General features: G+C 41.2%; 3 protein-coding genes across 4 annotated transcripts; 2 read left to right on the top strand and 1 right to left on the bottom strand.

Moving 5' to 3' along the window:
• The first annotated feature begins 6 nt into the window (after nt 1–6).
• Nucleotides 7–6,836, top strand: rab44 (RAB44, member RAS oncogene family). Of its 2 annotated transcripts, XM_085923248.1 has the most exons (9): nt 7–140; nt 258–4,852; nt 5,074–5,111; nt 5,187–5,377; nt 5,448–5,529; nt 5,967–6,081; nt 6,191–6,289; nt 6,367–6,443; nt 6,509–6,836. In XM_085923248.1, the coding sequence occupies exons 2-9, from the start codon at nt 269–271 to the stop codon at nt 6,591–6,593; spliced, it is 5,271 nt and encodes a 1,756-aa protein (XP_085779374.1). In that variant the 5' UTR covers nt 7–140; nt 258–268; the 3' UTR covers nt 6,594–6,836. The 2 variants fall into 2 exon arrangements, with proteins under 2 accessions (XP_085779374.1, XP_085779373.1); XM_085923247.1 differs by having other exon boundaries at nt 65–4,852.
• trub2 (TruB pseudouridine (psi) synthase family member 2) lies at nt 6,769–9,164 on the bottom strand. Its single transcript, XM_085923249.1, has 8 exons — nt 8,935–9,164; nt 8,709–8,837; nt 8,538–8,612; nt 8,406–8,467; nt 8,235–8,316; nt 7,691–7,763; nt 7,477–7,613; nt 6,769–7,391 (listed from the first exon to the last, which is right to left on the bottom strand). Exons 1-8 carry the CDS (start codon nt 9,050–9,052, stop codon nt 7,120–7,122), a joined length of 948 nt encoding a protein of 315 aa, XP_085779375.1. The 5' UTR covers nt 9,053–9,164; the 3' UTR covers nt 6,769–7,119.
• On the top strand, nt 9,137–12,763 carry hdhd3 (haloacid dehalogenase-like hydrolase domain containing 3). Its single transcript, XM_085923250.1, has 3 exons — nt 9,137–9,361; nt 10,232–10,566; nt 10,708–12,763. The coding sequence occupies exons 2-3, from the start codon at nt 10,237–10,239 to the stop codon at nt 11,110–11,112; spliced, it is 735 nt and encodes a 244-aa protein (XP_085779376.1). The 5' UTR covers nt 9,137–9,361; nt 10,232–10,236; the 3' UTR covers nt 11,113–12,763.
• Nucleotides 12,764–12,843: the final 80 nt, after the last annotated feature.

The raw sequence follows: 12,843 nt of genomic DNA, 5'->3' as shown, positions 1-12,843 counted from the left end.
TTGCTTCAAGTATAAGCCACACACAGGAAGCTTCCAGTCACTTGCTGTAAAGGACACACCTTCTCATGTATGATTTAACTTCCCCTTTGGTCTGGACTACTTTCATAGCTCAAAAGCTGATGACACAGGCACACATTCGGGTAAGTATATTTACTGTGTATTTTGTATAAAATGTTTTGGACATTTAGGATCATGTTTGAAATGAGCTGGTATGTATACTACTATTATTTACATGTGTGTGCTGTATTTGTATGTAGGAAGGCACATAATGCCTGGTCCTACTGGAAAAAAGAGACTTGGCTCTCGTCGGAGGGTTGCACCACATGTTGAAATGCCAGAGGAATTGAGTGAAGGCGATCAACCATCACAACCAGAAGAGATTGCTGAATCTTTCAGTGGATTGTCAAATGAAGAACATACTCCTTTGGAAACTTACAAGTCAAGCAGGAGAAAGTTAGGCTCAAAGAGACTACGTAAAAAAGAGAATTCCGAGCAGTCTGCAATGGAACCATACCGCCAACCTATAAAGGAAGTTGAGCAAAATGTGCAGACAGAAAATCTCCAAGCAGAAACAATAACTACTGGACAGGAAGTTAGAGAGTTCAGTGAAGTAGAAGCCTATGAATCAATGTATGGGACACATTTGTATTCAGCCTACACACCTGGTGATGCTTCTGACCCGAGCTATCTGGATTCTGATGTGGAGAGACATCAACCCATCGGTGAAAAACTGCATTTGGAGCAAGAGCCCAAACAGGAAAACCGGTCAGATTTCCCAATGTCAATACAACATACGTTTATTGATGCAGAAAAGGAAGATATAAGTGCAGAGCTGCCACAGCCGACTGAAGCTTTTCAGGGAGACCATGGAAATGTCAAATTGAAGGAAACCGATTTTCCAGGCAATGCAGACAGCCCCCCTGAAAAAAGCAGCCACTGTGTAAGAAATGTGGAAAGTAAAAACAATGTTGAGGAAGTCAACAATTCACCCCCGGTGGGGGAACTGCTTTCAAAAGAGGAACATGAGCCTTTTGACTTTTCACAAGCCAAAGATGCTCAGCATCCAGATCAAAGTGAAATTGAAGAGATCAAATCACTCGAATACGAGCAAATGGACCACCCTGAAATCGTGACACATGATAAAGATATTGAGACATGCCCTGAAAATCTAACAGATGAAGTATTGCTCAAAGTTGATCGGAGTGTAAAAAGCCCTGATTCATGTTTATATCCACAAAACAAAGAGGAACAGAAGCGTTTGGAAGAAAACACAAAAAAAAATTCTCCAAAAGATAATTATCAGGCACTTGATACCAACGAGGCATTGGTCAACATAGAACCAGCACCTTCTCGGGAAGAAGTCATCAACGACCAATTGAAGTCTAAACAAGAACCGTGTACGGATGGACTCTTGAGTCCAATGATGGACTGTGTCTTGTCACAACCAGAGAGAAGTTTTGTCTTGGACACCCACAGTCAGGACAACACTGCAAGCACAGACAAACACACAGAATCCTTCAGCCCAACCAGGAACAGGAGAAAACTTGGGTCGAATCGCTGGAGTAAAGGAAGCCATGAAATGGTCTATGCTGCTGAAACATACAGTAACTTTAAAGATGATGCTGAGCTGCCAAAAAAGAATGATGTGACATTTGAAATAGAAGCAGCGGAGCTGAAAGAAATAGACAGTTTAGAAACTTTTCCAGATGAAAAAATGCAACTGCTAATTCAGTTATCAAATTGTGAGGAGATGCCTGAGGAGGTACTTCCAGTTGATGAAGTCAAAACAAATGCAGAGGAAAATGAAACATCACACAATGGAAATTTCGGAGATACCCTGAAGATTAGTATGCCCGAAAGCAGATTTAATGAAGACACAGAAATCGAGGACAATCCGGCAACAGCCACTATTTCTTCACCGAAAGCGGAAACGACCACAGATGAACATGAGCACTTTGGCTTTTCTCAAGTTTGTGAAGCTCAACATCCAGACGGGGAGGAAGATGAAACATCATCACAGAATGGAAATCTTGGAGATACCCTGGAGATAAGCATGCCCGAAAGCAGATTTAATGAAGACACAGAAATCGAGGACAATCCGGCAACAGCCACTATTTCTTCACCGAAAGCGGAAACGACCACAGATGAACATGAGCACTTTGGCTTTTCTCAAGTTTGTGAAGCTCAACATCCAGACGGGGAGGAAGATGAAACATCATCACAGAATGGAAATCTTGGAGATACCCTGGAGATAAGCATGTCCGAAAGCAGATTTAACGAAGACACAGAAATCAAGGACAATCCGGCAACAGCCACTATTTCTTCACCGAAAGCGGAAACGACCAGAGATGAACATGACCACTTTGGCTTTTCTCAGGTTTGTGAAGCTCAACATCCAGACAGGGAGGAAACTGAAACATCATCACAGAATGGAAATCTTGGAGATACCCTGGAGATAAGCATACCCGAAAGCAGATTTAATGAAGTCACAGAAATCGAGTACAGTCCGGCAATAGCCACTATTTCTTCACCGAAAGCTGAAACGCCCACAGATGAACATGAAAACTTTGTCTCGTCTCAAGTCAGTGAAGGTCAAGATCCAGATGAAAATGTAACTGAAGAGGTTAATTCATCAGAAACAGAACAAACAAAACACTCCGAAATTTTGATTGATGGACCAAGAAGTGATGTTGACAAAACATTGAAAACATTTGTCAATGAATTTTTTGAAACACATATGTCTGACCTAAGCGCTCTTGATTCAGTTTTAAATCCACAGGACAACCCAGAAGAACAATATATGTTAGAGGACAACACAGAGATTTTGGAACAGACAAAAGAAAATAATCATGCCCATGACACAGAGGAAACAGTCAACACAGAAAAAACAGACCCCACAAAAAGTCAGGAACATGACGAGGAAGCCCAAAAGACATCTAATGACGAGCAGAGTACTAATGAAATCTTAAGTGGAATGCCTGAGAGCAAATTGTATTCACAAACTGTGCAAAGTGAGGACACCTCTACCAGCACAGAGCAACAAAAAGACTCCTTCGGCCAAAATAGAAACAGGAGAAAACTTGGGTCTAGTCGACGGAACAAAGGAGCTAGTGTAAAGAACTTTGCTGCTGACTCATACAAGGAAGTTACAGACAGTGCTGCCGGAAACGGCAGAGATGAAAAGGATCCCCTAGAAACCCAAAGCACAGTGTTTGCGATAGAAACCGCTGAGATGAAAAACATTGAAAAAAAAGGGCCTAGTGAAGAAGAAGAGCAAGGGCCAACAAAAGCCACAATTTTCCGACCAAAAGAAAAAACTGAGGAACAACATGAGCTTTTCAGCATGTCTGGAGATGATAGTACTCAACATTTAGACAACAATATTAGTAAAATGGCAAACCAAAAGGTGGATCTTGCAGAAGTTAATCATCTAAATTCTATTGATGACTCTGCAGTCGCAGAGATCTGCTCTCCTGCTGGAATCATGCAAATGGAAACTTCTGTGGACCGAGAATCCTACAAAGAACTAATGACGGAAGGGGCACCGTATACCTGGAATAGAACATTGCTGGTGGCAGCTGAACAGCAAGCATCACAGGATCACACAAAACCAATATTCAAAGCCACAGAGACTATAGAAGCTGTGAAAAGCCAAATAATTCAAGAGGATGACTCCATTTCTCTAAACCCAGACAAAGAGGCCATTGCCAGTTCTCAAGGGGAAGTCCCAAACACACTTTGTATTCCTACTCAAGACACAAATATTAACTCTACATCAATCTTGAGTGTACAACAATCAGAAGAAACCTTCCAGGTATCCTCAAAGGAAGAGTCACTGGAAAATGTCCTAGAAGCTGAGAAGGATGTCCAGAAAGAAACTGTGGAAGAAATAAGGGATAATTCAGAAGCAACAGGACTTTTAAATGTGTCTTCTACTAAGAAGAGAAGGATGGGATCTACACGCTGGTCTCGTATGAGCAGGAAACAAGAAGCAGAAATGGACAAAGAAGATGATACAAGATCCTTGGAAAATGTAGAACTGACTGAAGCATTACCAAGTCAAAGAGCCAAATCATCTGGTGAAGAAGAACAGGAATACAACAAGGTCGAGAATGACCAGATGATTCACAAAAGTATCAGAGAAAGCAACGTGACACCAGCCACAGATGAAGTCACGACTCTCCTTTCAGAATGGGTGTCCTCCCACGATGGTGTAGATAGTGAGGCCACACAAGAGGATGGAAATTTAAAAAAAGGTCAGGAGGAGCTCATGGGCCAACCATCAAACATTCAAGGGATAAACACTGAGAGTGAAGGAGCTCCTGATCAAAACTTGAAAAGTCCTCGTTTGAACTTGGCTAATCAAAAAAGAAAAATGGGCTCCAAGCGCAGAACTTTAGGAACCAAGTCAAAGGGGGACTTGGAGCTGAAGTTGGATTTGAGTAATGAGGTAGGGGTCACAGCTCCTGTGCAGGATCTCTTCGGTCAAAGCGAGGATGAGAAATTAAAGCCTGAGAGTTCAGGTCTTGGACCAACCAACCAAGAAAACGTCAGCGAGCCTCCAAGCGCAGCTAAGATTCATCAGTCAGGTGAAGAAAATCTCACTTCAGAGCATCATCCAGTTCAAGGTGACATTATAGAAGAACAGTCTACCTCAACCAAACTTGACTCCGAATCAGAACTAAAAGGGAGAAAGCAGAAACTGGGATCTCACCGGAAGTTCAAAGTACAACAAACCCACGGCGATCAAAGTGAAAAAGACAAAATGATGCAAAAACAAGATGAGAGAACCGAGAAAACAATCACAAACCAACAAGCCGATGACGCCATCCACGGGTCTGAAGAACCACAGGTGAGAGACCAAAACGTATTTGTACATTTTGGAAATTGTAATTAAGGAAACATGAATACATGTCTATTTGAGCCCTTCTGATCATGGAATTGTTTTCATAATATGCCATCTAGATTTTATTTTTTTACTGTATTTTCAAAGAGAATAGGGTCATTTATTTTTTTCATTTCTATATTTGTCAAATCCTTCTCATGACTGGAAATCTCACAATCTACTTTCAGAGTAATCTAAGTGATATCAACCCGTCAAAGTCTATGAGGTAAGAATCCTATAGTCTATATATTTCCATGTTTGATGTTGACAAAATGTGATTGTCGAACCACTTTTGTCGCAGAAACAACACATCAGAGGAAGCGCTGCCACCCCGAATCCATCATCAGGTAAATGTGTCGGCAGGTAAAGCGGGCGACTCCAAAGCCAAGCCTTTTAACGTGGTCATAGTCGGCGACAGCAATGTGGGCAAGACGTCGTTCATGAAACGAGCGCAAAATGGGAATTTTTTTCCGGATTTGCCTGCCTCTGCTGGTGAGTTTTATTATTACACACTTACACGTATCGTGAAAAAAAAAAAAAAATAGAATGTCGCGTTTTGAAGGCCTTGACACATGCTTGTGGACGGTGGTCGTGGATGGCAAACCTGTGGTGCTCCAACTTTGGGATACGGCGGGTCAAGAAAGGTAAGATTTTGATTTTTTATTTTAATAGCATTTTTTTTATTCTCTCCAGCACGAAGGGTTAAGCATTTTATAATGTTCCAACAAGGCAGCCAGGTCAACCTTTTGCACAAACACAACACCGATTTCTATTTTTTTTTAACTTTCCGAACGAGTTTGACTAATTGGTATAATCATAGATTGCATGTTTAGATTGTCCAGAGAGGAATGTTTTGTGATTTTTTGGGGGGGAATTTGTTAAGCCACAGGCATCTGACTTCAAAGTTGTCCTCTGAGCCTTCACTGTCGTCATAGACCAGTTTGACTAGTTTGCTTTGTCGGTTTGATGACCACGTGATTTTCTGGAAAAGTGGTGGGATTTTTTTTGGGTGTAATCAAATGCAAATTTTGAGTGTGTAAAAATGCAACTAATTGTTTTCCCGTGCTTATGGCCTTCAAAGGTTTCGCAGTATCACCCATCAGGTATTCCACAGAGCGCATGCATTTCTCCTGATGTATGACATCACGTCTTCTCAAAGTTTCACTGCAGTCCACTACTGGGCCACATGCATTCAAGTGAGTTCTGGGAATATTTATTGGTTTCCATATCATCTGGAGGACTTTATAATAAAAACTGAAATGGACCGTGACAATCGGAATTCTTATTTCACTTCATCGCTTTCAGGAAGGGGCCACGGAAAACGTTCCCGTTTTACTACTTGGAAATAAAAGCGATCACATCGAGCGTCATGTTACAACCGAAGAGGCTCAGAATGTTGCAAAGGTATGTATCGAGATTATCACTACTTCTGCTTTCGCGAAAGAAACAAAGTTCTCCAATGCTGACTTATCTTTGCGTAGACGTTAAACACAGACTTCATGGAGTGCAGCGCTGTCTCTGGTGACAATGTGATTCAGTCTTTGGAGGCAGTCGCCAGGTAAATTATCTTAAGTACGTCTTAATATGAAGAAAGTGCGTCACTGTGCCTGTTGTTGTTGCCAGATTGTTGAGCCATAAAGATGACGAAAGAGATGAAACCCTAGCGTTACATAAAGAACCTCCAAAGAAGAAAGCAGGATGTTGCTGAACAGACAGGTGGCGCATTACGGCAGTGTACGATTGTGAATTACTGGATTTAAAAAAAAAAAAAAACTTTTCTGCTCGCAAAATTTGTTAAATTACATTGAGTTCTACCTTGTATTATGACAATGTTTATGGAACGCTGCCTTGCCACGCTGTACCGCTTTGATTGACGAGTGCAATAATGGCTAAACAAGTTTAATAGGTTGGGAATGTATAAAAATGCTTAATAAAGTGAATTCAACGAAAATTGCATTTCCCTTTCTAAATGACTAACTTGTACTTATGGCTCATACAGCTCCTGACAACAAATGTTTTTCTTATTCTTGTAGTTCATTTCAGTCTTTCTTTTGGACTGATAGGTCAACACTGTTCATTTTGGAACAATGACAACAATGTATTTGTGATTGCCTCGTCACAAGGATAACATAGAACAGGGAACATCGTCCTGATCTCTTTCCAAACTGAGCTTAACTCAGCAGAGCTTGTTTGTGGGATCTTGGTGGAGTGAGGCGGTCACAGCTTTGTGTCTCTTAACTTGAACGGACTTCTTTGTCGGTGGGTACCGGTTTGCTTCTGTTGCTTGAAATCACAGTCCTCGATCGAATGGACGGTCTGTTTTTCTTAACAGCGCGCATGACCTCAGCGGTCGTCCATTGGTGGCGGATGAGGGCATCCTGCAGCGTGAAGGTGCCGTCTCTTGTGCGCCGAACTCCCTTGCAGATGGCCGTGCTGCTTAGCTCCAGTCCTATTTCGTGCACTACTTTGCGCAGGTATTTCTGTGTTTCGTTCAGGCACTGCACTTCTGAGAACATAACAAAGGAGAACTCCGGTGAGTAAAAACATGAAAAGTGTCTGGGGGGGGGGGGGGTGTTTTAGTGACAGTTTACCCAAAGTGAAGTTGGGAGGTTGGAAGCGAATGCACCGCAAAGTCATCAAAATAGGCGGCGACTTCCCATCTGGACCTAATGAACCTTGCACGGCCATCTCGTAGGCTTCCTGTGACTGCATGTCTACGTTAGCGTACCTGTGAAGGTTCAACAGAATCACATCCACATGCATTCTTGAGTTTTGAAGTATGGAAAGAGCCAAAAATTGACATACGTTAACAAAGCCTTTTGATTTGCTCCCTGCAGCATTGCCAAAACTCTTTCCAGCTTATCTTGCGTGATGTGATCTGTTGAACAAACAAGTGATGTTTGATTCGGACTGGTCAAAGCGAGGCTGTCGGTGTTCAACATCCTTTTCATAGGTCACATTCAAACATTTTCTTAAGTCTTTACAAATCCATTTTAACCACCTTGCGTGATTTAGAAAGACACCAATCACACATCTACACATTATCAAATGAATTCACAGCAAGCACATTTTTAGGTTAAGCTTCAAGCCCTTTGTTGCATTTAATTTCTAGACTCATTCGTTCATGTGAAATTTGTTGTTTCATTTTCAAGCTCCCAAAAGAAACAACTGTAACAATATTAAATAAAATAAAATAAAACATACAATTACAAGAGCTGAGTGAATTAGGTTAATGTGACAATCCAAATCTAAAAAATCTAACTGTACTAGTTTTGCATAAATAAGGTACAGTAGATATCACAAAAAAGCCTTGTTGAATTGATATTATGATATATTACACAATCCATACCATAAGTGGTTCTTTCCACAACTCGTCCCATGTGGGAGAAGTCATCTGTCGCTGTCCCAAACTCACCCTCCAATGTGTAATCCTGAAAGAACAATGGACCATCCACTCTATGAGCATTGTGCACGAATGAGACCACAAAGTGCTGTGGAGATTCGAAACATATGAAATTACCCTTGTGACTCTGGTGTGGTACAGGTCATTCAAAGCCTTGTTTCCATTCCCGACACCAAGCACTTCACAAATCAGATGTTAAAATCAAATTGAAGGATTCCATTTTTTTTTTTAACAGAATTAATAACATACCTAATACACCAGAGGAAAATGTATCCAAACGATGTCCAACACCAATTCGAATATGCTGGAATTCAGGACCAGTGACTGAAACAATATATTGAATTGAGTTTTTCTTAACCCACCAAACCCGTGCATGTACTATAATGAGATAACATGACAGAATTTAATATATCAACATACCCAAACGGTGTTTGGACAGGGCTGGGACGCAAACTGCTGACAGCACCTTGGGTGTCAAGGTGTCACCACCTGGTGGTGGCAAAAAACGGGTATGCTCAGGAAGAGGCAGCGATGGCAACGCATCTAACCCTGCAATAAATAGACATAGTTATAATCAAATATTTTTTTTTAGTATACGCATTGTTGTGTGTCGTCTTCAGAAAAGTGAGACATTGGGAGGTCTGACCTTTGAGGAGCGTGGTCTCAATGCGGTCCCTCACGAGTTTCCATGAGACGCCAGCAGGTTTGTAGACGCAAAACAAACCTTCTAACTTACGGAAAGCTCGAACGGCAGGAGTTGCCATTGTTTAATTTAGATTAATCGAGCATGTCTTATTATAGAAGACTAAACGTCTCAAAAACGTGAGCACAGCAGGACGTAAGTAAATCACAATATTGCGAGAGCGCGGTCGTGCCGTCTGCCACAGCGCCCTCTGCAGTACCGGATGTTGACGTTTGTATGTTGTTTTTTTTCTTCCCCCTTGCGGTACTACTGAATGTGTTCTCGCGATATCTGGTCCGCAAATGTAAATACTGATCGTCAATGTCGCATGTTCACGGATTACGGACGTAAACTAAAACATTTTTACACAACGATCACAGCAGCTACCCACGTAAGATATTGTATAAATATTTTTAACATCATGGGTGAGGTGAGACGTTTGTGACCGATTTGAATACACACGGTCGTTGGGGAACTAGTAAATCTGTCGTCATAAGGTTTTAATTTATTGTGGTATAGACAGAAACACTAACAACGTATGCGTCATCGTCTGGGTTCGGGAATTTAATAGTAACCTTTCTCCTAATCGGTGATGTTGGTGCATTTTTTTTTTCTGAGCCAAGTTTCGTGTTCCCTGCTTGGATTCACATTTTTGGGGGGTAAATTGTGACCCCGCAGTTTAGCCAGCAGGGGGCAGCGTCATTCAGCACCAACCATAAAACAAAAAAGTATATAAGAATTGTGGACTGAACAAGAATAAGTTGTGGTCTCTTAAAAAAATCAGTTAAATAAAAATGCTTTAAAATATATAAAAAAAATTCAATTAAAATACCTTCAATCATTGAAAATTATGTCATTTCAGGGCCTGGCACTGTAACTTCCATATATTTTGATTAAAATAAAATTTGGAAAATGCCTTAAAATATTCACAATTAATAGGTCAGTTCAGGATATGAGTTTAGAATGACTGCGTATTCCCACGCTCGACTTTAATTGAATTGCTGCGAGATAACAGACACATTCAGAATTATGAGCCCTGCGTTAGTTGCCCACTTTGGCCAGTTCCATGATTCATACCACCATTCTCTGCCCATTAGTCACTGTCTAGACTAAAGAATTCCCCAAGAAACAATGTACTCCCTCATCCTCCATATTTATATTGACTTTTTAAGACGTCATGGCAGCTTTCACCCATGATGGAGTTGTCAAGACAAGCTGTGTCAGTTTCTGGAACTTAAAGTCTTGCGTTGTACCCTGGCAGGTGCAATGCGTGGTCCTCTGCGATGGGTGCTGTGGGATGTGAAAGACACCCTGCTGATGGTGCGTTCCTCTGTAGGTGAGCAGTACTGCGACGAGGCCAGAAGATTGGGTCTTAGCCTCACGCCTACCGAGGTGGAGTCTGCTTTCCGCCAGGCGTATCGACATTATTCCAGCCAGTTCCCAAACTACGGCATCGCTCGGGGCCTGGATGGAAAGTCTTGGTGGATGGCGGTGGTGAAGGCCACCTTCTCTCAGTGCAGAGTGCAGGACCCGGCCCTGCTTAATACAATGGCACTCAACCTCTACCAGAACTTCAGCAATGCAGAGAACTGGGAGGTAAATGATATGGTTTTCGGTCACAGAAGCCAAAAGTACAAAAGGTTCAGCAGCTGAACGGCCAGATCCATAAATAGACCAATACATTTTTTTTGCTTCAGTTATAATTGGTGTTAGTTGAATAATATCTTTGTGTTTCAGGTATTTCCAGATTCAAAATCTGCTCTGGAGAGCTGCTCCTCACTAGGACTGCAACTAGGAGTGGTTTCTAACTTTGACAACCGCCTAGAAGCAATCTTACGCGCTTGCGGGCTGCTTCCGCACTTCAACTTTCTGGTGACGTCAGAGGCAGCAGGTGTCGAGAAGCCCCATGCGGCCATCTTTGAACAGGCCCTGCACAAATGCAACGCGCCCCCTACCAGCATAGCTCACGTCGGGGACCATTACGCGAACGATTACTTAGCGTCTCGTTCGGTCGGAATACACGGCATTCTTTTGGACCGAACTAATAACTTTGGGCGACATGATGTTCCTAAAGAGCATTGGCTCTCATCGCTTGATGAGTTGCCAGCACGACTTAAGCAACACATGGATGAATGCTCCTAATTATTTTGGATTGTTTTTGTTCAATCAACTAGAATACTATGTTTAGAGTAGTAAAGCCACATATGGAACGTATCGTAAAAAAACATTTTGACTCACCCCTTCATTTTTGATACTCTACAAAACCAAAGGACATGCATACTGCAGCTAACATGCTTTTACAATTTAGCAGTGAGAGCGTGGCATTTTCTTAACCCTTTGAAAATACTCTTGTTTGAAACCATCTGGTCCAAGGCAGATAGTATGAGTGTTGGACTAGGAGGATCAAACAGGCCCCAAAAGAGGAATCGCGTTGAAAAGACCAGAATGGCTGCGCGATTCAACACAGAGCCTCTTAAGGGGGAAACAGGATTGACACAAGTCCAAGATCTGATTTAAGGAGGTCAAAAGAGATGTTAATGCTGACTACAATAAACCTCCACGTCGAGCATTGAAATGTGACGACCAACACGCTCTGAGCTTCATGTTAATTTCTTTTGAACCTGTAATTTCACCTCTTGATGTTCGGACGTTCACTCGTATTGTAGCTCTGTTAGAAGAGCTCCTTAATCCAAAGCTGCTTTCGAAGCTCAGCCAGACGGCTCTAAAAAGCTGCGCAGAAATCCAATTGTGTCATAATGGGATCGTAAAAAGAGGGGAAAAGCCCATGAGAGCAGAAAGACAGGACACACTTTGCTTTGAGGGAGCATGCCAGCAGATTTCTTTTTTTTTTTACTCAACAAAACAGGAGGAAAGAGGTATTAATGGCTGACAAGCAAGTTAGTATTATTTTCTAACAGTATATATTTAAAAAAAGCCAGGCAGATATTTGCAAATTTAATTGTTCATTTGAAAACAAATGGAGGTAACAAACCAACTGAGACATCCCAGATGTGACAAACCAAGTGTTAAGTATCACTTGGACCCTCTTCTATATTGGAAAAGTGTAGAAATCTACAACAGTGTGTCTGTGTGTTCTCTCACACGAATCATGCACACAATAGGAGACATACCAAAACACGCACGGCAAACATCAGGTGCTGTAAACAGAAGCAAATGTATCATCCCCATCCTTGCAAAATTTTCATTTCATGATAGAAGCTGCCACATTTCAAATGGTTTTTTTTTTTTCCCCTATCTGTGTCAGTTTAACATTTGTGATTTTGTAATCCTTTAAGCGATTTTGGAATTAGTGTTATATTTTGTTTTTCTCTTTAAAAATATTCCAATTCATATTAGAGACAAGGCCAAAACACACCACTCAAATAGAGAATTCAATTAAATGAGTGCACCAAATGGAAAAAAAAGTGCAAATTTTAGGAAGAATCTGCAATATTGCAGAAAAGTGCCATCAAAATTAAAAGGTATCACAATTATATTAGCCACCCAATGTGTGAGTAAGTGATGTGTTTTGGATTTTTTTTCTCTCTGGCTTTTCAATGAAAAACATGTGACCAAAGTTTACATTCCAGTTCAGCTCAGGAACCACAAATAAAACCGACACAATTCAACCCTCAGATGAATCACATTAGAAGAAATGCCTGACAGACGTCTTCATCCATTCAATTTCCCATTCAGTCAAGTGAAGTGTTTTTTTTTTAAAATAAAAGACACAAAAAATGTCATTTAAAGCATTATCTGTGCTTGTAGTTATGAAAAGTGCATAAAGTTAATAAAAGACATAAATAGGAATTTGGGAGTTTTAAGTCAATGAATTTGGATTCGTACTGTGGCCACAAAGGTCTCTCATTTTTT

This window comes from Syngnathus leptorhynchus, chromosome 11 (genome assembly GCF_054491065.1).
Source record: "Syngnathus leptorhynchus isolate UIUO chromosome 11, UIUO_Slep, whole genome shotgun sequence".
Classification (NCBI taxonomy): domain Eukaryota; kingdom Metazoa; phylum Chordata; class Actinopteri; order Syngnathiformes; family Syngnathidae; genus Syngnathus; species Syngnathus leptorhynchus.
This window is presented reverse-complemented; position numbering and strand designations above follow the sequence as displayed.